The sequence below is a fragment of the Aythya ferina genome (genome assembly GCF_964211825.1).
Source record: "Aythya ferina genome assembly, chromosome: 1".
Taxonomy (NCBI): domain Eukaryota; kingdom Metazoa; phylum Chordata; class Aves; order Anseriformes; family Anatidae; genus Aythya; species Aythya ferina.
In genome coordinates, this window is record NC_140296.1 from 101680294 (window position 1) to 101707904 (window position 27611).

The 27611-nt window shown below is 38.2% G+C and overlaps 1 protein-coding gene across 4 annotated transcripts; it reads left to right on the plus strand.

The window, feature by feature from the left end:
* Window positions 1–58: 58 nt before the first annotated feature.
* Window positions 59–26805, plus strand: GABPA (GA binding protein transcription factor subunit alpha). 4 transcript variants are annotated; one of them, XM_084530947.1, is made up of 10 exons: window positions 59–186; window positions 2376–2477; window positions 4649–4793; window positions 5372–5456; window positions 11767–12012; window positions 15242–15436; window positions 16237–16293; window positions 17315–17455; window positions 18845–19037; window positions 23860–26805. In XM_084530947.1, the coding sequence occupies exons 2-10, from the start codon at window positions 2401–2403 to the stop codon at window positions 24086–24088; spliced, it is 1368 nt and encodes a 455-aa protein (XP_084387073.1). In that variant the 5' UTR covers window positions 59–186; window positions 2376–2400; the 3' UTR covers window positions 24089–26805. The 4 variants fall into 4 exon arrangements, with proteins under 4 accessions (XP_084387073.1, XP_084387074.1, XP_084387075.1 ...); XM_084530948.1 differs by having other exon boundaries at window positions 138–190; window positions 2377–2477; XM_084530949.1 differs by lacking the exon at window positions 59–186 and adding an exon at window positions 448–732 and having other exon boundaries at window positions 2377–2477.
* The last annotated feature ends 806 nt before the right edge of the window (window positions 26806–27611 follow it).

Genomic DNA, 27611 nt, shown 5'->3' on the forward strand with positions numbered 1-27611 from the left:
GCGGTGCCTCGGCGCGCGCGCGCCCTCCCCGCGCTGCCCAATCGCGAGCGCGCGCCGCGGCCTCCGCAGGGCGGCGGGACCCGGCGGGGGGGGGGAGCCCGCGGCAGGAGGAGGAGGAGGAGGAGGAGGAGGAGGAGGCGGCGGCAACGCGCGGCCGGGCCGGGCCGGGCCCGGGGAGCGGCGGCGGCGGGTAAGGGCGGCCTGCCCCGAGCCGCGGGGCCGCCCCGTGTTTTGTTTCCGTTTCTCCGCGGTGCCGCCGGCCTCATTTCCGTTTCGGGTTCAAACGGCGCCGGGAGGGGGGTGGGGGGAGAGCACGGGGGGGGGGCGCGATGGGGCTCGGGGGCGGCCGCCGCGGCCGTGTGCGCAGCCAGGGAACCGGGACGGGACGGGACGGGACCGGGCCGGGCCGCGGGGCCGCAGGGGCAGAGCCGCCGCGAGCAGGTGCCCGGCCCTGCCGCGGGCGCTGCGGGCGCCCCCCGGCTGGTAGCGGGCAGGGTGGGGGCAGCCGGCAGAAGGCAGAGGGCTGCGGGTGCCGCCCGCCTCGCGTGTCCGCCCGGCGTGTGAGCGGCGCTGCTGCGGCTCTGAGCCTCCCGGCCAGCCCGGCTGCTGCAGCTCCCCCGGGCTGAACTCGAGAACTCGGCGCGGGTCCTCAGACAGGGCTCGGGGAGCTGAGCAGGGGCCGTCAGTGGGGCTTCTTGTGAGATGTCTGCGTTGTTCTAAACATGCTGCTTGGTAATGTTATCGGGAGTCGATTATTCACTCTCTAAGAGAGTGAATAATTTTCCCCACTACTCTTCTCCAAACTGTTCTATGACTTCACGTATTTTGGTAACGTTATTCTTCCTCTTTCCACCCTGCCATCTCCCTTTCTTGCATTTGTGCTCAATGGAGCTGTCTTTTTTCATCTTTCTCTACCTGCTGTCTGTGCTCACCTTTTCTACCTCCCTAGAGTAACCAGAAGTGAGGCTGTTGCATAGCCTGCAAGTTGCAACTGCGTAACGTAGAAAGGCAAACTGTCTTTGAAGCGTGAGTGAGCTGCCGCTAGTCCAGCTGCCAATTGAGAGTGCAGTCCACAGGGACTCCAAAATGTATTACCTAATTCTATACGTTTCCAGTTACAGCGTTCCTATAATATTTACTCAATGCACGTGACTTTGCGTTTACCAATATTGAATATTTTCTTTCATCGGTCATTTAAGACCTTGAGTTCTTTCAAGAGTTCTTCAGATTCCTAATAAATAAGTCATGAACATGTCAAATAGCAGAAATTATAGCCCAACCCTTCTTGCAGCCTAGCTAGTAAACTCCCTTCCTCACAAAAAATAACTTATTTCTGTTGTTTTGGACTTTTTTTTTTTTTTTTCTAATTTGATTAACACATGAGGGGTGTTGTTGTTGTTGTTGTTTTTTTTTGTTTTTTTTTTTATGTAGTACGAGTTAGCTTCCCTGGGAGATTTCAGTAAGGCACTTTGCTCAAACGTTAATTTCCAAAAATCTTAACAGTTGACCAGCTCACCTGTAGCATCAGTTCCTTCAGAGAGATTTGGTTAAGCTTGTCTACATTCTTCAGAAACGGTGTTTCATTCTTTCCCGTTTAGTATGAGGATGATATACAAAGTTAGGTGATATGGAAAGTTCAGTGAACCCATCCCTTACAGCTCAGGGGTTTTCACAGAGCTAGATGTGAGAGTGGAACAGATTCTGTTTTTGGTGGTGAGATGTTAATGAGGTGCTGTTTACTTCCTGCCTAGCCCTCATAGCTTCTTACAGATTGACATCAGATACAACACTTGATTTCTTCTGGTAACAAAACTAATTTTACATAATAGTTTTTGAAGGGCACGATAAGATGTGCAGTTTGAATTCCTTTAAGCCTTCTCTGTAAAACTGCATGACTTGTTTACTGTTCGTTTTGAGAAGAATTTAAAATCTTGTATTAACGGGTTTGGGATAAATGAGTCCATCAGAAAGAATGATTCCAGGATTGAAACCTTGCTAGCCTCTTCTGTTATGAAGATAGTATGTAGCATAAAAATATGCATTAACTTTCAAAGAACTTTAAAAAGTTATTTGGCTTATTCCAGAAGCATTCAGTAAGTAGGGATGCTTCCAAGGAAACAAAGCTTTGTACTCAGTGTTTATGTCTGTTCAGAGTCCTGAATTCATCCCATGGAACACTCGTATGAGAAACAGGTATTGTCATCTACTTTGTGAAATCTGTATTAGTTTTTTGTTTGTTTGTTTGTTTGTTTTCCAGTGAATTCTTATATTTAAAAAGCTGCCTAGGTATTTGGTTCAAAAATTTTCAATAGTATACAAAACATTGTCTAGTTTTGTTTGTCTGTGACTTACGAAAAAAATCTTTTCTGTTCATAGCTCTGTTTTCAAGACGTTTTAGCCATGACTAAGAGAGATGCAGAAGAGTTGATAGAAATAGAAATTGATGGAACTGAGAAACAGGAATGCACTGAAGAAAGGTAGGTACTGTCTTTACTTTGGGGGGATCATTAGGCTATGATTTATTTATTTGGTGTGTTTTACTGATTTCAGGTTTGTGGTTGCATGCGCTAAGTTCAGTTACTCAGATTTATTATTAGGTATCGTGTAATGCTTCAGAGATGGCCATGATTATGAAATAAGTGCAAGTGTTTCTAGCTCGGCTAAAGAAGTAACTTGAAACTGGCTGAAGTAACTGGATCACTGTCATCTCCACATTCCTGCACTTGATCACTTCCATAGATTTTCAGCTTTCTTGCTGGATACAAAGCTTGTCATTTTGCTTGTGCTCTCTTCAGCTTTTCTTATGCAATTAAGTGGTGGTTTCTTGAAGTGGAACTGTAGCCACTATTGGAAACCAGTATAGTGCTGCCATAGAATCGTACAGTGTTCTCAGTTGGAAGAGACTCACAAAGAATCATGGAGTCCAGCTCCTGGCTCCACATAGGACCACCCAAAAATCAGACCGTGTGTCTGAGAGCCTTGTGCAAATGCTTCTTGAACTCTTGCAGGCTGGGTGCTGTGACCACTGCCCTAGGGAGCCTGTCCCAGTGCCTGACCACCTCTGGGTGCAGAACCCTTCCCTAACCCCCAGCCTGACCCTGCCCTGTCCCAGCTCCATGCCGTTCCTCGGGTCCTGTCGCTGTCCCCAGAGAGCAGAGCTCAGCGCCTGCCCCTCCGCTCCCCTCATGAGGGAGCTGCAGGCCGCCATGAGGCCTCCCCTCAGCCTGTTCTGCTCGGGGCTGAGCAAACCAAGGGGCCTCAGCTGCTCCTCACACATCTTGCCTTCTAGACCCTTCACCATCTCCATAGCCCTCCTTTGGACACTCTCTGATGGTTTTATGTCCTTTTTGTACTGTGGGTCCCAAAACTGCACGGAGCAGAGCAGGACAATTCCTTCCCTCAACTGGCTAGCCATGCCATGCCGTGCTTGATGCACCCAAGACTACGGTTGACCCTCCTGGCTGCCAGGGCACGCTGCTGACTGCTATTCAGCGTGCCAGCAACCAGAACCCCCAGATCCCTTTCTGCAGGGCTGCACTCCAGCCTCTCATCCCACATTCTATCATAATCTGAATTGCCTAAATCCCAAAACATTTTATTTATCTCTTCCTAGGTTCTTAGTAGTTCTCTTTCTTTCCACTACTTTCATGTCTGTAGGAGTGTGTTTACATGTAGTAAAAAATTTTCAGTTTCTCCAGTCCATTGCTTTATTGTTATTCAGTGTCCCTTTTTTAAAGGAGCAGAAATTATATTCTGTATATTGTGACTGTATTGTTAACAGGGCCCTGTAAACTGTAGATACAAAAGTCACTTTTGCTGTAGTTACCTCAGCCTAGTTTTTTCTTCCAAGAGCTTCCCTCCTAATTTTCACAACTGTATTTGAAAATACAGAGATGCAGTTAATGCATTTGGAAGAAATAACTGAGGCTGGTAGATGACCTGCTCTGTAAGAACCTTTTTTGGAGAACTGTTTCAAAAACATTCATTATTTTTTCCTTATTCTGAGCTCCTTGTGTATTTTTATTACATATGGCCTTACTGTGTCCATATACTTTCTGATTTCCTCTCTGTAAATTGATATTTTGGAATGCCTATGCCAACAGTGTCATCAATTTAATGCAAGATAGCCATGATACCTAGATAATGTTTCCTTCAAGGTTATATGTTGCTATATTTCTTTCTGGCGTCTCTTGTAGGTGTTAAGCTTATCCTTATGCTGACTAGTTAAAAGATGGGGATGGTTATTCTTTATGAGAGGGAATGCTTTCTTCCTTCTTTGTTCCCTACCTGTTAAGTTTCTGTATTTGTTTTTTAACATGGATCTTTTAAATTCAGTCTACACAAGGTACTAGAATTATTTTACCTACATGCAGGTTATATATATATATAATGTACATGTATATAACAATATATAATATATTAATCATAACTTCATGTCTTGGAAACACCATTCTGAAAATAATTTAGTATAGCTTTGGAACTGTGACATGATTATTTTTTTTTTTATAAAAAAAGAAAAAGGGAAGAGTTATAGTTGTAAAATCAACGTGACCAAATTTGGCAATTTATGCTCTACCTATACTGTCTGTATTGTGCAAGCTTTATTAACATACAGATAATGATTTATTGTTTTCTTTTGGTACTTAAGCATCGTTGAGCAAACCTACACCACAGCAGAATTTGTGAGTCAAGCTATTGATATCAATGAACCAATTGGAAATCTTAAGAAGTTGCTGGAACCCAGGTTGCAATGTTCCTTGGACGCACATGAAATTTGCCTGCAAGATATCCAGGTAAATTGAAAGGTTATGGCAGATTTAAACTCTTACAAGAGAAGCATTTTACTTTTTCCCTGTCTTTCATTGTTCATTGAATTCACACTTGAACTCCATATTGCAACGTACAAAATTAATTTTATGTCAGCTTCCTTATCATCTAATCTTCCTTATCATTTAATATGTACGTGCAAGTTCAGTATGAATAACATCAAAAAGCTTAGGGGGATTATGTTTTATAAGGGGGGGATGAAACCCCCTTACCTAAAAGGGAAAAATCACTAAGTGAAAGATGAATGAGGGCAATGACAATAATTGTATAAGCAAAGACTTGAGGTATCCCACATCATTTGTGGCTGTCTGAAAGTCCAAGAGTCTAATCTAGCTTTGAATCTGAATGAAGTAGGAAGATTTTTATGGTAGTCAGGCGCATAGATAGCCCAATATTTGAAGAAATTCCCTGCCCGCCTATTTCTACAAGCATCACCATATATACAAGCATCACCATATATTAGACAGTATAACTGCCCAAGGTATAACTGAATAAGAGTTTGTTACAACATTAAGACTAATGCGTCTGTTTGCTTTTTTTCAAGCTGGACCCAGATCGAAGCCTTTTTGATCAAGGAGTTAAAACAGATGGAACAGTACAGCTCAGTGTGCAAGTGATATCTAGGCAAGGTAAGCAGTTACATTTGTCTGTTTTACGGACAAATTAATACTGCAGGAGTGCTTGTGAGCAAACCCAATCCTATACTCTTTCTAGTTGTAAGCTGATGGTAATATAGCTTCAGAATGTCTTTTTCATTGTGTGCTGTGGTTATATGTAGAAGTAATTAAAATAGATGTCATGAACTGATGCCATGCAAAATGTCTTACGAAAATTTGTATCAATTTCAAAGCAAAATTTGTGGATCAAAAAGCCATAGTTACCTAAAATATAAGTCTTTCATTAAAAGTGACTAGTTAGTCATATCAGACAAAGTGTCTAAGCAAGCAAAGGATTTTCATCTAGATAGGCAACGGTGTCATCTCTGTGAAGAGTACAAGCTTGTGTGTTTCGTGAATTATTAGATTATGAGAGTTTATAGTTAACTGAAAATGAGTATGAAAGGCTAGGACCACTATCAGCTGTCTTACTTGGATGGGAGCTTGGGGTAAACCATTAAGACAGAGGAGCATTTACCATGTTGGTAGGTATAAGTTGATGCATGTCTCTAGCTGTTTGTAGCAGCATTTGCACCAAGATTGCCCATTGTTGAATCCCTAGCAATTAGTAGCTTTACAGTTCTTTGTGTACTGTTCTCCTTTTCCCCTCGATGTGCCTGGATCGAAGTACTGCCAGAACAGTGTCCAACCACCTGCCGAGAACAGTGTCCATATTGGGCTCTGGGAAACAGCTATGGATGTTGCTGTATTTTCAAGTCATCAGTGGCAACAAGTTCCTATTGCAGTAGGGTATCTTTGATTATCTGTTCTTGAATTAATGCCAGCAAAGTACATTAGCAAAATTTGGGGTTCACTTTTGTTTTGTTGTTGCTTCAGTACAGATGAGACAGAAGAAAGCCTGTCTGTTTTAACTGTATTTAAACAGTATTGAGCAGGACTGAGGATTTGCATTTAATGCTGCGTCAGGTGTCAAGTGCTAGATTGAATCCTCAGTTCCCCATAGGTAATAGTGATTCAAGTAGCTTTCTTGTTTCTTTGTTTTAGAAATAAATAGAAATATTCTTGAGTTATTGTATTAGAATAACTGCTCTTAATTCAAGTCCAGTAGCTTGTAGTATGCAGTGCTTAGCCTTCCAATTTCAGAAGGATGCAGGTGATACATATCTTCACTACTAGCTTCTATTTTCTTCCTGTGCTTTCTTTTTTTTTTTTTTTATTTTAACATAAACTCAAGGTGCATGACCATATAGCTAAAGGAGCTTTTTTTTTTTTCCCCTCATTAAAAGCAACATCTTAGTATTAAGTTCTTTTGTCTAACATCAGAACAGTCCTCAATGTTGTTTTTCAGGTCATGATACCTGTTATGTGAGCAACTTTTAAGAAATCTGCCTGTTGAATGTGGTTAAGTATAGCAGAAAATGACAAAACAAATGGCATGGATATAAGTAATGTAGAAGAGATGAACTTGTTACTCTGACTGCAGTGTCCCTTTGAGCCAGAGGGGGGAAAAACTAATTATTGTGCAATTCCTCTATTTGTCTTCTATTCCACAAATGAGGTCTCACTGAAAGAGTTTTTTGGCTATTTATTTATTTTCCCCCAGCTTGTGTCATTTATAGAATTAAGCTAGCGATATTCACTGATGTTAATCCTTGCTCTGGAGTGGACTCCAGAAGAGACAAGCTGTTACAGCAGTTCACGTGTTCTATCAGATTTTGGGTAGACATCTGTAAATTCAAAGAAATAAACACCAACTGGAATCTAGTCTGTTGTAGCTCTTTTGCAGTATTTCATACAAAGATACCTTATAATAAGTTATGGCAGGTGAAATATTAGCATAAATGCAAAAAGGCTGCAGTGCACTTAATAGATTGGCATTGCCACTACTGCATAATGCGTAAGGTGTTTGTGTGTGTGTGTGTGTGTGTGTGTTTTTGTTTGTTTGTTTGTTTTACTTCTCCTGTTACATCCTTTTACTAAAAAGGCCATTCTTTCATTCCACCTTGTTTTAACTACTTTCTCCTAGCTTAAAGAATGGAGATATATGTGGTTTTCCTACAGTTGTGGAAACAGCTATTTTTGAGCACAGCCCTGTTCTGTACTTCTGTCAAGTAAGCCTCTTGCAAGTCTATGGAGAGACAAGTAACTGCATTGCATCATATGTCAAAGAATATGAAAGAATCTTTAATTTTGAAGACCTCCATAGAGATTATTTTTGCCTTTTTTATGTAGACATAAGTAATACCAGATCAAGGATTTCTCCTGCTTGTCAGAGTGCAGATAATATCAGATTAACATTTTACCAACCTTAAACTGTAAAGGTTGATTGGTGTTTTCTCTTGAGATATGCTAAAATTGATTCTGACCTTTTATTTTGCTTATCCTTGCTCCCCCCCCCCCTTTTTTTTTTTTTCTTGAGAGGAAAGAAGGAGAAAAGGAAAAAAAGGTGGTGAATTCCAGTGTTTGGTATGGTGTAGGATGAAATCTTTCTTGCCTGTTTTACCTCCTTAATCACCAGAGTAGAGGCAGCAAGGTAGAATGGGAGTAACTCTTCACACTGGTTGCCCAGAGATGATCTGTGTGGGACACTTCCTAACATTGAAGGAGTTACTATGGCAGCAGGGAACAGCAATCTGTCAGACATTGTATTAAGCAATTGGAGAAGAGAGACCTGTATTTTGTATCTGGGCGGTGTTTTTTGCTTTGTTTCTTGTTTGTGAGGTATACAAACAGGTAGTTCAGTTAACCTGGCATTCAAATTGTTCGCATACCGCATACAAACATGAACAGGTCAAGGGAGTGTTTGTGAATGAAAGTATCTGTAGCAGTTCTTTTTGCTAAGCCCAATTCTTTTATGTATGTCGAAAGCACACCTGCAGGATTAACATTTTTCTGAACAGATGCTGCTCCTCAGACTTTCTGAATGCTTGACTTAAGAAGTTAGTGTCCAGCTGCTCTGGGAATTTCCCAGCAAGTGTATGTACATAGCTGTGCAGTGTTTACAGAGATTCGGGACTAAGCAGTGATAAGGATGGGAGGTCCTTTGTATTTAAGTACCTGAAGACTGAGTCCTGTTCTAAGTGCGTAACTCCTCATTTGACCACGTTTTCTAAACTGTTTTAGCAATAACTAGGCTTTTATTGTTTTTAGTATGAAAAGGAAGGATTCATAAGTGTAGTGTGAACTGTACTGATCTAGATTAAAGGTGCAGTCTGGTTAATGTCCTCTCTCTGGCTGTAGTTAATACCAGGCGTTTAGAGAACAAAATCAGGTTACCTGCAGATCAGTCCTATCCTAGTTTGCGGTGACAGGACTTGTGGTGTAGGCAACATTTAAACGTGTTTTGATAGCTAAACTCCTTGAATTCTTGTATTTTTTGGACCAGTGTATACTTCTGGGATGTGATATTCTATACCATTATGTCCCACAATTTGCATGCTGTCCATGGAAGACAAGACATAGAGACTGGACATTCATTTGGATTTCATGTTGCATTAGGTTATCTGGCATTCTGCTACTTCACAACACTTCTAAGCTGATTCCTCTACAGAGATATATCACTATCTCCATGTATGATTTGTGGATAAAGCAGTAGATTCACAGTTCTTTCGACGTGTAGTTTGACAGACAGGGAGTTATTTTGTGGAGCAGTAGTGAACTGTTCCTCTCTAGAAGCTTTTTTTCTTCTCTTTTGAAGATCAAAAATAGAACCGTAACCCTTAGTGTTTCCCTTATCTGTTTCTGTCTGACTTTCAAACAAGCCTGTGCTGAACATTAAGCTTAGATGGCCTACTTTAAACACTTACTGTGCCAGGTGAGGTTCTTGTTTGCTTTATGTTCATGTTTGTTTCTTCATCAAATCCATCACTTACTAGTTGTGTACATCTTCTTTCACTTCCTTAATTTCATATTGCTGTGTGTTGTACCTGTTAATTTATTTTCTTTGCTTCACTGGGCCTTAGAACTTTTTGGTATGAATCTGTTGCATAAACATTAAAACAGTAGCTCTGATATTTGCAGTCTGGTAATCAAAAGCAGAAGTAGGCCTGCAAAAAATGATTTGAAATAATAAGTTATTTCTATATAGCTAAAAGTACATAACTAGTAAATATAATAAGGAGCTTCAAGTTTCTTGAGTGTCACTTCAGGGCAAACTGTTCAGCGTGTGGGTCTGTTTTAAATACACTTAAAATGAATTTCTTTAAAGGAGAAACAGTACTTTTCAGCAGAGATTATTACACTGTTTTAATTAGGTTTATAGAGGAACAATACCAGAAGTTTATCATACTTAAGGAGACTTTTCTTAAGCTATTTTAGTGCTTCAAAAGGATGCTGAATTAGCAGCACTATGAACAAAATCTATCTTGGCAAATAACAGGTAAAGGACAGCAAGGTTGTCAGCAGCACAGTTGTCTTTTTTTTCAGAATGTGACAATGATCAAATCACCAAGAGGAGGAGTACCTCATTCCTGTACTACAAAGGGTAGTATTTGTCTTGCATCCACAGTAAATTTCTGGTAAAGGAGAAAAATAAACCTTTTCTTGAATCAGAGTACCAAAAATTACCACGTTTTCTAATTGTCATTTTCTCAGTTGATTTTTAATCTAAAGTCATGCACTGGGAGAGGAAGTGCACTTAATGTTCATGAGTAGAATGAAATGCTTCATTTTAACAGCAAAACTATGATTTTACCCCAAGTGGAGTAGGGTTTAAGAAATAAAAGGGGGGGAGGAATATAACTGACATTGCATGTCTTCACAAGTTTGCATTAAAGCTTGCAGGTGAATAAGATGTACATACGGTCTTTGTAGTTTTCCCTTTCTAACATTTGTCTCAAGTTAAATTGTTGTTAAAGTCTATACTTATCAAAAATATTTAGTTTGTTCTCACTTACACTATGGGTAAGTACTCTATTTATTCTTCTTTACAAACTGAGTAGGTTGTGGTTTTAGATCTTAAGGCTGTGTCACATACAGAATCCATGTGTCACATTAAGCTTTACTATCAGTTAGGAGATACACAAAGCAGTACCTCATGGCACAAAAACACTGAGGTTATCGTAACAGTGTGATGTTCTGTGATTCCTCCTTGTCAACTGCCTAACTCTATAGTCAATGCCTTTAAGGTCAAAATAAAACAATAAAATAGAATTTTACAGATCCATGCACCCCTAGAAGTGGTGAAGGAATGTGCAGTCATGTTTGATGTAAATCTGCTAAAGTGCATTTGTTTTTTATCATTATATTGGAAATGATGCATCAGAAAAATGAAAAGAAATTAGTTTAACATATTACGATGGGCAGGATCTTCTACTTGGTCTGTTCTCCCACATGCCTGGTGACAGAATGAGGGGAAGTGGGCTAAAGTTGTGCCGGGGGAGGTTTAGGTTGGATATTAGGAAGAACTTCTTTACTGAAAGGGTTGTGAGGCATTGGAACGGGCTGCCCAGGGAAGTGGTGGAGTCACCATCCCTGGAGGTCTTTAAAAGACGTTTAGATGTAGAGCTTAGGGATATGGTTTAGTGGAGGACTGGTTAGTGTTAGGTCAGGGGTTGGACTAGGTGATCTTGGAGGTCTCTTCCAACCTAAATGATTCTGTGAAATTTGGTAAGGTACAAGTTGGACAAAATGCATTCTCAGGAGACTACAGAGGGGATGGCAATAGCATTGATGGGGATGGAAAGCATTAATGGCATTACTGAGTGAATTCTTTGTTGTGGAGTGCAGACATCTTTAAACTCTGCAGTCAAACTTCTTAAGTGGCAGAACTAAAAGAAAACAAAAATGAATACCTGGTAAAACTAAAAATCAGAAGATTATTATTATTTTTTTTTTAATTAACTTGCTGTTGAATGCACTGCTTCCTGCAGGGCACTTTGAGAGAAAACGTTAACACTTATGTAGATGGTGGGGAAGTACTGTAAAGGTTGAAAGTAATACCTGTTGGTGGGGGGAGGGAGGCAGATGCTTGGGGGTTTTTGTTTGTTTGGGGGTTTTGGTTGGTTGGTTTTGGCCCCATATGTTTCTTAAAGAACACAAACTTTTATGTATATGCCCACGTGCTCATCCATACGGAATAATGAAAAAAAAAGATAAACTGTAACACCAGGGGAGAAAAGAGGGACAGCTTTATATTCGCTTTATATTCTGTATAATGGACTACATAGTTCTCATTTAGGAGACTTGCAGAAATATGGTGATCATTCTTTTCAATCATGCTTCTTTCCTAAGTATTCTAACACTTACTAATTTTGCAAAACTTTTAAACATTTTTTTGTTATGTTTGCATTGTTATCGTTTTGTTTGTTCTATCTACACCTAGGGATAGAGCCCAAGTTAAATATCCTTGAAATTGTGAAGCCTGTGGAAACTGTGGAGGTAGTGATTGATCCAGATGCTCATCATGCAGAAGCTGAAGCTCACCTTGTTGAGGAAGCTCAAGTGATAACCTTAGATGGAACCAAACACATCACAACCATTTCAGATGAGACCTCTGAACAGGTGACACGATGGGCTGCAGCTCTGGAAGGCTACAGAAAAGAGCAGGAGCGCCTCGGAATACCCTATGGTAATAATACCTGTTTGTGAAGTGGGCAAATGTTGGCTGGTTCTTCGGGTTGTTGGTGGTTTTATATTTGGGGGACTTTATAGTTGGTGCGGAGGGGTTGCACATATTTTTCATACATGATAATTAACTTTGGTTATATAATTAAAGAGTTCTGGTACCTCTGAGGAGACTTGTAATTGTATGGATAAGTGCAATACAAATATCTCTGCATAGGAGAAAGCTAAAGAGAACCATCATCAAAGCTTCAAGTACTTTGATTAAAATCATGCTTTTTGCTCCAGAACCTTCTTGTTGTTGCAGCTTTCAGAAAGCAGTTTTCTTCCTTTTCCTTAAAAATGTGTATGTTAGTGATAAAGCTCTTCACACGTCTGAAGTTGAAATATACTCTGTGATCAGACTTGCAGAACTAGAGTATGTTTGGAAAGGTACTTTGGAAGGTACTTGAAAGTGCTTAAAAATTCCAGTGAAGTCACGGGACTTCGCAGGCAGGACATGTAGCTCTCCAATGTCTCAAACATATTTTTCATAACTAAAGCAATAGCTTTTTGATGCCTTTTTATTGTTTTCATAAACAACTAGTTCCAAAATAACTTTTATCGTGCTCGTCTGTTGATAGTCAAGGGTTGGATGCAGAATGTTTGTGAGGTTGTAAGGCATTACCAGAGCAGACTTGAACATTCTTTAGCGTGCTCTCCTGTATAATATAGGAAGAAAGTTACTTAAAACCATGTTGAATAAAATTGTTAGTAAGCTTTATTAAGTTCTGTTGCTTTAAGAAAAACTCTAAAATCCACAACTGTCTTCCATGCAGAATTTTCCAGGGAAATCCTACTAGTTTACTATGATAGAGATCTCTGTATTAAGAATAGGAATGTTTGCTTTCACAGGAATGAGCTAAACTGTCATCATAGAATGAGTAAAATGTTAAGTACTGTTTGAGTTCATGTTGCAGGGACTTGGGTTGAAATAAGGCACCGTAAAAATTTTTATTATGTTATAGTCAGGGATTTCTGAGAATATTAAGGTTCTTATGGAGTCCCAAAAAAAGTCTTTTCTCAACATTTATAATAAGTATCTAAATTTAATCTTAATCTTAATTTATAAATAAGTATCTTAAAAAATGGAAAGAGAGGACAGATGGAAAGAGTTGTGAGGCTTGGTTCTGTGCAGTGTTCTGAAATTACTCATCTGAAATTCTCGAATCTTTGCAAAAGATTGGTATGTTGGTAGTAAAATTCAAGTACAAGCAGTAAATAATAATCATCATGAGGAAAGGTTCAGTATCTTCATCCTTACAGGTTTCTCTGGTTTTTTTTTTTTTTTTTTTTTTTTTCCTGCAAATGGAAAACTAGCTTTTAGCAGGTCTTTAAACTTTTGTGGCTTTCCTGTTGTGTTATGTTTTGGTGGGCTTTACCAGAGACTACAGATTCACAGCTCTTAAAGTTATTTCTGCTAATGGAATCCAGAAGCTTGGTACCATAGCAGAGGTTCCTAGCAAGAATTAAAGTATTAATTTGTATGAGAAATAAAGCCAGAAAATGGAGCAGCAGAAAGCTTGTAAACACTGGAGCTAGTTTGGGAAAGTAATAATTCATGTTGCAATTATATTCCATCAAAGAGCAGATTAGATTTCTTGGTGAAAATTCACTCCCTTGTCTTGTAAGACAAGACACTTTTGGTAGCTTTTTGGTAGCTTTTCCCGAAGGGTTACGTTTAATAGTATTAGGTAGCGTAAAAAATTGCAAGTGATGCAATGTTACTGTCCTTTATCTTGGAGTCACAATTTCCATTGTGTTTAATAATGTTTATAGACATTTGTTTATAGACATAATGTCTATAGCTTTGCTTTATTTGCTTCTTAAAATGAAATCTTGTCAAGGTAAAATGTTTGGCGTATCATAATTTAAAAATACATAATTGTTCTGGTCTTTTATTTACCCTTTACTTGTGACAGTGGAAGTAAATACTTCCGCTTTACGTTCCCTTTCCACGTCTTACTCATTGATGTAGTTTCATGTATTGCATACAGTGCTAAGAGTTTTGAAGATGCTTACGTTTACCCATCCTTTCTCTGGCTTGTTCATACTAATGCTGAATGACACAACGGTTTCATAAGTGAAGGGGGTGGGTGGGAGGAGAGGAGAGTCAAAAGAGGGGGGCGGGGGGAAGTGATAAAAATAGCAGTCACCACCAGCACAGTGATGTCCAGCCAGTCTCCACGCAAGGGCTACTTTGGAGAAACTGTACCTTAGGGTTTGTTTGTGGTTGTTTGTTTTTTTTTTTTCCTGCTGAGAGCGATGTTGTGTTGTATGGAATATCTCATTGGCCCATCGGGGTCTGCTCTCCCAGCTGCATCCCCTCCCAAGCTCTTGCTCACCGCCATCTACTCACTGGGGTGGCCAAGTGGGAAAGACAAGGCCTTGATGCTGTGTAAGCACCGCTCAGCTAAAATGTCGGTGTGTTGTCAACACGATTCTGGTCACAAATCTAAAACACAGCATCATATGGACTGCTATGGAGAAAATTAACCCCATCCTAGCAAAACCCAGTCCAACTGTGATTTTAAGTAGTATAGGAACTGGAATAGTGCTGAATGAGTTTAGCAGAAGGACCATCCTGATTTGAGAGACTCCTACTCTTGAAACTGAAGACCCATGGAAAAAATAAAACATGTCATTTTGTGTTTTGAGGAATGTTGTGCAGTTCTGATGTAGCTTTTGCTTAAGAAAATCCCTTTTTTCATCCCTTCCATCTCGCCACCAAGCCACATCACTCCATCAGGTTTTTAAGGGTAGTCAACTTTCTGACCAGTCAGATTAGGTCATGATAACCATGTCTCTCCTTAATGTTACATATTTATCTTTATGGAAGTAATTGAAAACATACTATTGCAGTACTTCGACTGAATATAAGCACTGACTGGTGTAGAAGCATACTCTTTAAAAAAAAAAAAAAAAAAAAAAAAAAGGAAGATAACAAGAAACACCAACATAAGGGTTGAAAAAGGTCTGCAGAGATGGTCACATGGAAAAAACAAGCTCTAGGTTACTCGTTTGAACCCTGTGGATCAATAGCCATGTGTATTTAATTCTTGTAAATTACAGTAACGCCTGCTTCTGTACCCTCCCTGCTGAGGAACGGTGTGGTATGCAGTGAGATGTATTTCAGTTTCATTTCCCTCTCTTTCTCTCTCTTTTTTTTTTTTTTTTTTTTTCTCCCCCTACCCTAGACCCTGTGCAGTGGTCAACAGACCAGGTGCTCCACTGGGTGGTGTGGGTGATGAAGGAGTTCAGCATGTCAGACATTGACCTTAATGCACTCAGCATTCCTGGGCGTGAGCTCTGCAGCCTCACTCAAGAAGACTTCTTCCAGCGAGTCCCACGTGGAGAAATTCTCTGGAGTCATTTGGAACTTCTTCGGAAGTGTATGGGATGTCTTTCTGTAACCAACTTTACTTAATTCCTTTCGCATCTTCTCTTTTATTTTTGCTTAAAATTAAATCAGCTGTGAGCAGCTCTTTTTTCTCCACTTCATAATAGCAGTATAAATAAGGGCATCAACACAAGATAACAGGAGGTATTACTGAGAATGTCGGCTGTTACAAAGCATGTCTGCATACTAAACAATTTCCCCATTTTTCATCAAACTTCATAACTAGGAGGGAGGAAGTAGTGACTGATGAGTCCTTTTTTTTCTAAGTCCTTTTTTTCTTAGTTTATGCTTCTCCTGAATTGGACAGCTTTATAATTAAATATTGATTGTGAGTTATTTAATGTACATCTCTGTCTCACATAGAATTGAAGAGTATTAAGCATAGGCAATGAAATCCTTAGACTGTACACAGCCTGACTGATAAGTGATGTATTTGTATGTGCATTAATATGCTTTTAGATTTACCATGCTTAAATATAACTTGGCAGAATAAACTATTTCAATCTCAATTTACATTAAATATCTAATGGCTTTAGGGGATGAAGAATGAAAAAGATATTTTGAAATTCATCATGGACATACTTATTTCTAAAAATTGAATGACAGACATTAAATGTTTATACATACCTATAAGACCATGAGCTGTGCGCGTCTCTTGCAAACTAATACAAAGTGTTGGCTTTTCTTCCATCTGTGAAATATGAAAGTGTTTGATACGCAAGTGAAGATGAAGGTAAACTTGAAGTTTGTGGGTTGAATAAGAACTTAATTGTTCTTCTTTCTGATCTGCAGATGTGTTGGCTAGTCAAGAACACTCTGGAGAAATAGCAACTGTTACTATTGATCAGCGTAAGTATTTCTGCCAGCAGTTAGTTTATACAATTAACCATTTGCAAGTTTGGCACTATGCTTTGGTTCCACGCCATAATGGTACAACAGTCATAAAATCACTAGAGAGAGTAGTTCTCTTTAAAATACACCCCTCCCCCCCTTCTCCGCTCTTCAAACTTCAAAGCAAAATTCTTGGTTTCTCAGTATTTTGTTACTGGCTGAAAGATGTTGTATGACCTGAACTATGGAACGTTCTAACCCATTTTGGACAGTAGGTTTTTCTGGTCTAGGCATACATACTTGAGGACTTCAGAGGTTTTGATATTTGAGGATATATATATTGAATTACTGAATGGATAAATTAAAATTTATCAATTTTGATTTCAAAATAAAATGTTTCCAAAAAGAATTGAAAGTGTATGAAAGAGAAGACTTGTTTGGAAAGCAATACAAGGAAAGAATATTTGAAATTTTCTTCTAGCTGTAATAGTGTCATCAATTATTAAAATTGATCAGTTTCCAGAAGACTTAAGCAGCTTACATGTTAAATAGATGGACTGTGTATTCTGTCCTGGGTTTGAGTCTAGTTAAAATCCACCTAGGGTAGGGCATTTGAATCATCTTACACCATAGCAATAGCAGGTTATTTCATTGTTTGAATAGCAAATATGAAGGATTGCACAGTGACTGTAAAGAAGATTGCATTAAGGTAAAGGAACAGCATAAAATTGAAATTGAAGGCTTGAGATGTTTTTAACAGACATGTCTAGTACACATGATAGTAGACTAAAGTTAGTGTTATATCTACAACACAGCATCTTTACTACAACTCTAAAACTGGAGTTTTTACTGTAAGCGGTAAAAAAAAATCTTTAAATTCTTGGCATTGTGATTTATACAGCATGTATATTTTTAACAATGGAAAAAAATCTACCTCCTAATATTATAATGTAGATAATAAATAATACATGCCTATGCATCTGACGTTTCTTCATCAGCAATTTATAATTTATATTCTGCGATGTTTTCTGCTTTACAGCTGTGCAGATTATTCCAGCATCTGTACAGCCTGCAACCCCGACCACCATTAAAGTAATAAACAGCAGTGCAAAGGCAGCTAAAGTACAGAGAGCTCCAAGGATCTCTGGGGAAGATAGAAGTTCCCCTGGGAACAGAACAGGTATTGTCTACATTATTTTTAAATGCAAATGAGCTAAACATTCATTAGTTTGAGTTACAGTTTTGTAGGATGCATCTTTGTCACTCTGGTTATAATGTTTGCAGAAAAATCTATATAGTACAAAAAAGGGACTGTTACCTTCAAAACATATCTCAAGCACATGCAAACCTGGCAGGTTCGTTAGCTCTAACAGGCGCTGTTAGCATGGTCCCACAGCTTTTGAATCTTCCTGACACAGAGCAGATAGAGCTAGCCATAGTAAATAAAATGCCCACAATTTTTTCTCTTCCTGTAGTTAACAGTCTGTCTTCTCAAACCATTGCATATCACTTACTCCAGCATTTGACTTTTCCACCTTCCATTTGCAGAAGGGGGAGAAAATAAACTGTATGTTGCAGAAACCTAGTCTAGCTACTGCTTGATCTGTTTGCCTACCCCTGTTCAGCCCCAACCTCCCTCCTCTGGGATGGCCTCAGAATTTAGCAAGCCTCAGATTTCTGTTCTGTTAAGTGAATACACCTTCTGGAAAATGGTAAGCTAAATCTGCAGTTTATTTGCAGAATTACTGGTATTCATATATACCCTTTGATCGTTAACAACTCATCTAATTCTTTGTTTCTTGCTATCATTTGTGCTTTGATTATCCCTACTACTGCAGATCTGTTAAATCCTTTGTTCTGTTAAATCCCTTCCTTTTCTTAGCTTTTTTTTTTTTTTTTGCTTGTTTGAGAAAGTCTATTTGGAAGTCTATTTTGTTGTTCACGATTTTTAGGCCCAGAATTTATCATCTTATATCAGTGGGAAACACTCTGGGTTTCTTCTTTTAGGCATTAGGTCTGCTATCCATATCTCATTGAGAATTCAGAAATTTAACTGCATATACTTGAGTTAAAAAGAAATGCAATGATTGTACATGAAAGATGTTATATAGACTTAAGCTGTGGTTCGTGGGTATTTTTTGTTTTCCTAGCGCTAATATTTCACGTAGAAAGTTAGAGAATAAACAATCATTTGAAAAAAAAAATAAATCTATTTGTATTCATGCCTGAAGAGGAGTAAACAGAGTGTGCTAAATCTGTTCTATTTCAGGGATGGATGTGTGCCTAAATGACTATTTGTCATTTTGTTTTCATAATTTTTTTTCCCTAAGTTATAGAAACAAGTATATGAGAAGTCTTGTTTTGCATAATACTCAGTTTCTTTTTGCATAGGTTAATATCGGTATTGCAAGAAAGTATTGTGGTGTTTTTATTGTAGAGGAGAAGAAATTTTCCTTACATCATACATTTTGTGCTTATTTGCTTTAATATGTTGGTTGAAAATTTTTAGCCTTGATGGGAACATAAAAAGGACTACTTGAAATGGATCTTGTTGTTCCTCTATCAACAGGAAATAATGGCCAGATCCAGTTGTGGCAGTTTTTATTAGAACTTCTCACTGACAAGGATGCTCGGGACTGTATTTCTTGGGTTGGTGATGAAGGAGAGTTTAAATTGAACCAACCTGAACTGGTTGCACAAAAATGGGGTCAGCGCAAAAACAAACCCACAATGAACTATGAGAAGCTTAGTCGGGCTTTGAGGTAAGAAATTTAGAAACTGATCAGGTCTAAAATGTTCTGTTTCGTCTTGGCTACTTTTTTTTTTTTTCTCCAAGTATCATAATGCAAGTCTTGTGTGTTTTTTTTTTTTTTCAGTAAGGGGATAAACAGATCCTTTGAAGACACTCCTTCCTATTAGGTCATACTTTTCTTTGTAGCAGCTAGTGCAATAAATTTTGGAACGTTTGAAAACTTTATTTTTTCAAGATTATTGAACTCTGACATGACAGTCAATTTGTGCAGCTCAGAAATATATTTTTAGATGCATCTTCACCATTTATGCTTTCACTAGCATGCCAAACTGCTCATTAATGGGGAAAGATGCATAAATATGTGAATACTCTGAATTACTGATTTATATTTTGCAGTTTACTTGTTCATGTTCCTCTTGCTTGTGTAATATAAAGCAGATATTCCTCTGTAATGTTTTGTTTCATGCTGTCTTCATTCCATTGTGATTTCTGTAGTTTGACATTGGTAAAAAAGAATTTGTATTACTGAATCACTGTAGACAGCGTAGCTGGGGAACAGTGAAGAATGCAAATAGATGAATTTTATACTTTTTCCCAGTTAATTTGGTCTCTGGAAGCATTAGAAAATTCATCCAAGTTCTCTTAAATCGTTAAGATTGAGTTTCTTATTTCTTATTCAGATATGATCAGCTTTCAAGAAAGGTATTTGCAGCATTAGGCAATAAATATTTAAGCAGTTTTAAGAACTCTCTTTATATGAGTAAAGTTATATGTCGGTTGAAGTCAGATGCAAGATTTACTTTTAATCACTTCCACTTTTGGCTATGCTATCCTTCTAGAAGGAAGTAAACTCATCTATGGTTGTTTAGAAAACATCAAATTCTCTTTAAATATACCTCTGTAAGAAATGATGCTAATGCTGGGGGAGGTTGTAAGCTACTGACTATGCCATTCATGTTTTTATAAAGAATGACTGCTCCCTATCTCATTTACAAGAACAGGAGGCATGAAAAGAAATTGGCAGGCAGCAAATACATAGCCTAAACCTTTTTTTTTGTTTTTTGTCTTTTAACTCCTTTATGCGCATTGTTGTGGACGTCTAAATCATTGTATGAGTTTGAGGCAAGTGGACAAATTAATGAAAAAAATACTTTGAGGGGTATTAAATACAGAAAGGTGGAACTCCTGGAAGTTCTTGAGCCCCAGGTCTTTGAAAGCAAGGAAGAGCATTATTATATATCTACTTTCATGCATTTCCTTAGGCATCTGCTTTTGGTTCGTTTGAGTAATTATTCTGTTCTAGATAGATCTTAAGTCTGAACTCGTATGGCTGTCCTTGCAATCTTAATATTTATATTTTAAACTAGAGCATTACTTTTTTCGTAGGATCACAGAATCCCATGACTGGGAAGGGCCTCAGGAGGCTTGTGGTCCAGCCTGGCACAAGGCTGCTCAGGGCCTATTTCTGGGCAGATCTTGAATCTTCCACAAGCCTCCACAACCTCACTGGGCAATCTCTCCCACTACTTGCCTGTCTTCTGGGGGAAAAAGTCCTCATACCCAGTTGCAACTTCTACTGTTTCAGTTTATGCTGTTTTGTTTTTTTATTATTATTATTTTTTGTTTGTTTGTTTTTTTTTCCTTGTCCTTCTGCTGTGTGCCATTATGAGGATTGTGGCTTTTTCTTCTCAGTGACCTCTCCGTAGGTGTTGGGACCTGTCTAACTGGTAGGTCCCTTTGAAGCCCTCTCTGAGCTAAATAGCCCTGTTCCTTCAACCTTCTCGCAGTGGAAGTGCTCCAGCCCCAACTGTCACAAGGGCCCTTGGCAGAACTTGCTTCAGTTTGTCTGTTTTTCTTGTACTGGGGAACTCAAAACTGACCATGGTATTCTAGATACGCTCTCGTGAGCGCCAACTGAAGAGTAGTGACTTCCCTTCACCTCTCAGCTGCACTTCTGTTTGTGCAGCCCAGGCCACTTTGGGCTGTCTCCACCCCCAGGACATGCTGCTGGTCTGTGCTCAGCTTGCAGTTAATGCAGGTGCTCAGGGCCTTTTCCCGATAGGTAGAGCCACTCCCCAGACAGACAGTCCCCAGCCTGTATCATTGCAATACCATTCCCATATTTCCTGCTTGCTTTTCTGAATCTGTTCATTTATGCACTGAAGGTATATGTGAAAACTTTCTGGAACATCAGATCGTATAAACGATGCTAATGGTTTTGGGGTTTTGTCAACAAACTATGCAGAAGATCTCAAAGGCAGCTGAAGAACTCTGGGATAATGCTCTTATTGCTGGGATATTAAACAGATGTCTGCATACTAATTTGCATAAATCACTATTCGGGAAGTTTTGCATTGATATTTCAGTCAGAATTACAAAAATGACATTCCACAAAGTTTTGCCATTTTGGCAGCTGCGTCAATATTGACATGTTTTCTAACACTTGAATGTCTGAAGGGATATTTAATGCCTCTTACTACTACTGAGATAAACAGTGTTGTCAAGCCAAACTTTTATTAAAACAAAAGTGGTAATATGTTTTGTTTACTAATGTACTGAAATCATTATGTCAGTTTTGATTAGTACCAGAAATGATGTTGATATTATTAAATGTGCTAAATTTTCTGCCCAGCTGCAGGAAAATCAGGCAGTATCTTCCTGAAAAAAAGGAATAGCAGCTTTTTTTGTTACATACAAGTTGGTGAATGTTCTAAAATCAGCATCTGCCTAATTACCCAGTAGGGAAGTGAGACTTGAAGAGAAAGAATTAATCTCCTATATTACTCTGAAACAAAGTGCTCCTGCAACTCAAAAGATTCCAACAACTAAGTGTACTGGGTCTGGCTGGAATGTTAACTTTCCCGGCAGCAGCCCATTCAGCGCCGTACTCTATACTTGTAGCTGGAACAGCAGTGTTATCACACCAGTGTTGTGTCTACTGCGGAGCAGCAGTGGCACAGCATTGGGCCTTTCTCTAACCTAGGGGGTGGGCAAAAAAGTGAGGAGAGAAACATCACTAGGGCAGCTGACCTAAACCAATCAAAGGGATATTCCATACCATGTGGTGTCACACTCAGCAATAAAAGGTGGAAACAGGAAGAAGAGGGGAGGGGTGGGCTCTCGTTGAGAAGACGTCGGTCCTCCTCTCGAACACCGGCTGCGTGCGTTGAGGCCTTGCTTCAAGGACGTGGTCAATCATCGCTCATTTGTGGGAAGTAGAGAGTAATTTCTTTCCTCTGCACTTCCATATAGCTTTCATTTATTTTGTTTGTTTGTTTTCCTCCCTTTTTCCCCTTTCCCTTTTATTTCCCCTTAGTTAAATTGTTTAGTTCATGGTAGTCTTTATTTAATTATTATAATTATTTCCCTTTAATTAAATTATCCTTATCTCAACCCGTGAGTTGTTCTTTGCTTTACTTCTCCCCCTCCTTATCTAAAGGAGGGGGAGTGAGAGAGCGGTTGTGGGGTTTAGCTGCCCAGCACGGTAAAACCACCACACTAAGGATTTCTAAACTTGCATGGGTATTTTAGCTCTATATTTGTGGTTTTGAATAGGCAAGTGCTGTAACCAGAAATGGTTATACTAATACTATACTAATACAACATAATACTAATATATGTGTGTGTGTGTGTATATCATATAGCTTCAATTCTAATTGGATTGTTTCTATCATGAGGTGTGGGAATCCTGCATGGTTTTGGTCCTTTTCATAAATGCTGAATTTGAAGTGTCAAAAAAAAAAAATAGTTGCTTTCTTAGTAATTTACCTATTTTCCCCTAGAACTTGGAGACTAAAGTTAGTCTTTTACTTGACTTGATTCTACTGGTAAATGAGAAATATCTTTACTGTACCAGCACGTCACTCAGAGGATTGAGTCAAGGCAGTCAAGAAATCTCTGCTGTCCTGTACAACATCTGGGTGATGGTTTTGAGGAAACTAAATTGTGTGCTGGGATTTTTAATTTTTTTTAAATTTATCACAGGTTTGTTAAGCTCATCAAGTCCAAGTTATTTCCTAACTACTTAGGTTTTCTTAATGAGAAATATGATGTGCATTGAATTAATCCCTGCAGTCAGACAAGAACATCAAAACTGTAAATGCTGGCTTCTTTATTTTAGTGATACTACCTAAATACTTATACTGTAATGTCTCTTGAATGCAATGAGGTCATACAGGGTTTGTTATCTTTTCTGCATCTCTGCTCAGTGCGATAACTCTTCTGTGACATAAGGTAAAAAGTGTTCATAGTTTGAGAAATCATTTTTAGTTGTAAATAAAGGCAGAGGACATTGTTTAGCAAGTAGTAACTATTTAAAAAGTGTGCTTCTATAGTTCTGTCTTTTAAAAGTCATTCTCTTCCTTGTTTTTAGTAGCGTAAAAACCACAATACTAATTTTCAAGCTGTTTCCAACATAAACAGTTTGTCTCAGAAAAGCAGAGATGAATAAAGAAGGCAAAGGACAATAATGAGGGAGGAGATAACATTTTCTTATTAAGGCAAAGCGCTATATAAACTTTATTCTCTTGTCCCCATAAGCTGTTTTGCTTTTCTCCAGCTTAAATATGGCCTTGGTGCTTTCTACAGTTCATAATATAATTATTGTGGTTTGTTTTCACTTAACATACCAAGGTGCAGGGAAAACTTTCAACCTTCTTCCCTTTTCTTATGGGGGAAAAAAAAGAGACTAAATGTTATCTTGGTATATGAAATTACATGAGAATATTGATGTGCAAAGGATTCATGTTTTGGTGTCCAACTGTCGCTAAGTAAATGACTGTGTACGGAAGTTAGAGATGCTGAAAACTTGATTTTTTTTTTTCTTTTTACAGATATTACTATGATGGAGACATGATCTGCAAAGTGCAAGGCAAGAGGTTTGTCTACAAATTTGTCTGCGACTTGAAAACTCTCATTGGATACAGCGCAGCAGAGTTGAATCGGTTGGTTACAGAATGTGAGCAAAAGAAACTGGCCAAGATGCAGCTTCACGGCATTGCTCAGCCAGTTACAGCAGTAGCACTAGCTACAGCATCCCTGCAAACAGAGAAAGATAATTGAGCACTAGGACCTAAAAGTGGGAGCCTGAGGCCTTTCCTATATAACCAGAGCAGTTGCTCTTAGTTTTATCAGAATTTGAAGCTTCTTCTGTTTCTTCACAGTACAATACAGTGCATGATTTTCTACAAAGAACCGGGACTGCCATAAATTTGGATCTTTTAACAGCATATATTTCAGTGTAAGTTAAGGGATCACTGCAGCTTCTGCAACTTTGAGTCAGGGCCTCTATGGTATACAATCTGAAATTGGTGAGAAAAGTTGAACTGGTCAGTGTTCTGTGCCCACAGCTCTACGAAATATTTTTTGCAGTGCTTTTAACAAAAATGAAGTACATAGAGTAAGCAGGCTGATCAGTTTGTCTGGGTTCAGTTCTTTCCAGTCTTTTGTTCTCTGCTGAACTACCAAATGGAATTTGATGCTTTCAAAGTTAAAACATGTTCATTATTTTCATTTAATCAAGCAGAGTTGAAAGACGTATTAAACATTACAAAGCATCAGGTTCTTAAAATGACTTCCGTGTTTATAAGCAAAGGAAACTAAGACTAGACCGAACTGAAGATCTGTGCTGAAGAAGGAGATCCAGGTTTAGATCTGGCTTAGGTGAAAAGCCAATTATGAGTATTCATTGTAATATGTAGATAATATGCGTGTATGAGGGCAAGTACTTACCTGTTTTGAAAGACATTGTTGATGCTAGACATTTAACAAAAAAAAAAAAAAAAGACTCCCTCCCTTGCTCCCTCATCAGGTGATTTGAAAACTTGAAAAAATATCCCTTGCCCAAAGAGTAGTTTGCTTTGGTGGGGTTTCTTTAATGCTCTGTTCTGCAAGGTGCTCGTACCTGCATGGTAGTCAACCTTAGTAACTGAAGACCTAAGTTAATCACAGTCAGTAGTCCCTTCCTGTTTAGAAACAAAATGCAAATTGGAAATAGTTTTAAAGAGAACTGAAGTCTGATTTCCAAATTATTGTACAGTCTGACATATATAAAAATACAAAGATGTGTAACTTTTATTTAAAATTAATTTCTTTCTGAACTTCAGATGATGTTTTTGAAGCTTCATAAGCCAAATGCATGCTCCAGAGCTGGATGCAATTCGAAGTCTGGATGATGAATAGAAATAGTTGGAATGTATTCTGAATCCTGAGACACTAGTATAGAGAGTAGTTCATGCAAATGTGCAGTAAAAAGTAGGCTGCAATGTTTGAGCTTCTATATTGATGCCTATTGGACTTCCTTTTGATGTCTGAAAATAGCGTGGTTTTGTTTTGTTTTTGCCCCTTCATGTTATTAAACAGTATAAATATTTATGGTACAAGGCATATTTTCCAACTTTTTCTAATTGATCCCCCCCCCCCCCCTTCCGAACGCTTCACAGTTAATTAAAATGAAAGTGGTTAAGGGAAAACCTTTAATTCAGTGGGAGTAAGCTACCCTTAAACCTTAAATCAAAAGTGCTTGTACAGAGAGTTTCTAAACATAAAACTTCTTTTTATTGAGTACTGGGCTGTTGCTCTTGATCTGAAAAGGAATGGTCATACTTGCAGTCAGAGGGCAGGAAATACAGAATACTCTTTTTTTATGTTTATTTTAAAAATGCATTGAGGACAAACTTGTTTTGTTTTATAGGTGGATGTTCATCTGCAGATAGCTTTTGATACATTAGAAATCTTGCATGCATTTCTAGTCTGCTTTTTTCATTACCTCCACAGTTATAACATTTTCTTGACAGATTCTTTCAATAACTCTTAATATTGTTTTCTTTCTTGGGTGCCTAAAGCACTCCATCTGCTGAGCATGTTGACTTTTTTTTAAAACATTTTTTTTAAACCCTGAGCAAAGTATGTGTCTGTCACAAGAGGTCAATCGTCAATCCATTTCTTACTGTTAAAATAGTCTAATTCCACCAGTTGGCAAGTGTTTGCGGTGACTAGCGCAAATAGATGTAGATTTGCTTACTACTAATAAGATGAAGCTGATAGTTCAGTGGCAGCAACAATGTATATAACACTGCTCCATTACTAAACAAAAATCCAAAACAAGTCACTAGTTATATTTAGCAGAGTTCACCAAAAGGCCTTTTAAAATACAGTACAAAAAGAAGAGCTTAAAATATTTTTACTAAATAGAGCTGGACTGCAGTAGGATAAACTAATAGCAAAGTTGAAATGTAATATCAATACTTTATCCCCCGAATGTTCTTATTACATGATAAGCCCTCTAGGGAGAAGTTCTGATATCACACTTTCTTTGTAAATATATCTGATTATTATTTTGAAGCTTTTCAGTGGGTATGATACAGTCCTTTGGGTTTTTTATTGTGGGATCATCTGCTTTTCCACCTTGTTCAAATTAGTAAAGAAGAAATCTTTTAAAGTTATAAAATCAGTCACATTTTCTGTAGTTGAGGGAGAAACCTGTGACTAACTTGATGTCTTCAATGAAATAAAAGATGTAGAATATATTGTCGAGAGTTGTTCTGTTGCTGCCAGAAGGAAAACACAGAAAGAATATTCTCATTTTTTTGTAAAACAGAAGGTTTTTTGCATACTTTTTACTCTTTAAATAAAGACACTTATACTCTGCTAAAATTATGTATTTCTTTTGTTTTGCATTTTTTTGGTAATTTTACATGAAACAATTATTTTCTATTTTTACTCTAAAATATTTGTGCAGAAAATGTCAATATAGTAAAATAAAAATGTTATATGGCTAATGCTTGTTTACCTCTTAATTTTTCAGAAAGCCATCTGTAATGTTTGTGCACAAACAGTTTAAGGATTAACACATGCATTTCATTCTCATTACTTTTAAGATCGCTAGCTAGTTACAGGAAGAAGGAAAATGACCATACTGTCCGAAGATGCTGTAACAGCTTTCTTTAACATCTTCATTGCAAACCTCAAACTGGTGCTTTTATAAAAATAATGATGGAAACTTAACAGTAGGACAAAATGGAACCAAGTAGAACACCAATGTTAAGTTTTTAAGGGTATCTAAATTGGAAAGATTAATGTTGAACTGTAAATTGAATACATCCCAGCAAGGAGTTTGTTTCATTCTTGCAGATAGTTTCACTTAACTTCATGTGGCCTGCTAACTCAGTAGTGAGTAGCGTTCTTAAAAAGAAAAACAAATTCTGTTTGCACTCTTACTACATTATTTTTAAATTGTGTCTTGATAGAAATCTTCTCATACCTTTTAAGTCGTCCGTCTGGGCTGCCAAGTTCAGTGTGGAAATATTTAGTCATCTTTAAACCTAACAGATTTCATGTTTCTGTTTCTCTCAGCAGCAATAGCATGTAAACAGGTAAGTAATGCTGGAAAGTAATTCTGAGAATGTTTCAGTAATTTGTTGGCCTTTTAAAGTACACTTGCGAGTGTTCAGCATCCTATGAAATGAGGACCTTTTATTGGTGTTCGCAGTAATTAGTGTCTTAATGTCAGTCTGAGTTTGTTTTGGGATTTGCATTCTCTGAATAAAATTTGATTGGAACAGTATAGAGAATTACAAACTCATAT

Bases quoted from the DNA above. Each gene is read 5' to 3' on its own strand.
- GABPA (XM_084530946.1), top strand. From the start codon at position 2,170: ATGGAACACTCGTATGAGAAACAG. The intron at 17,456-18,844 runs GTATTGTCTACA...CTCTATCAACAG, and splicing joins TTCCCCTGGGAACAGAACAG to GAAATAATGGCCAGATCCAG. The intron at 19,038-23,859 runs GTAAGAAATTTA...TTCTTTTTACAG, and splicing joins AAGCTTAGTCGGGCTTTGAG to ATATTACTATGATGGAGACA.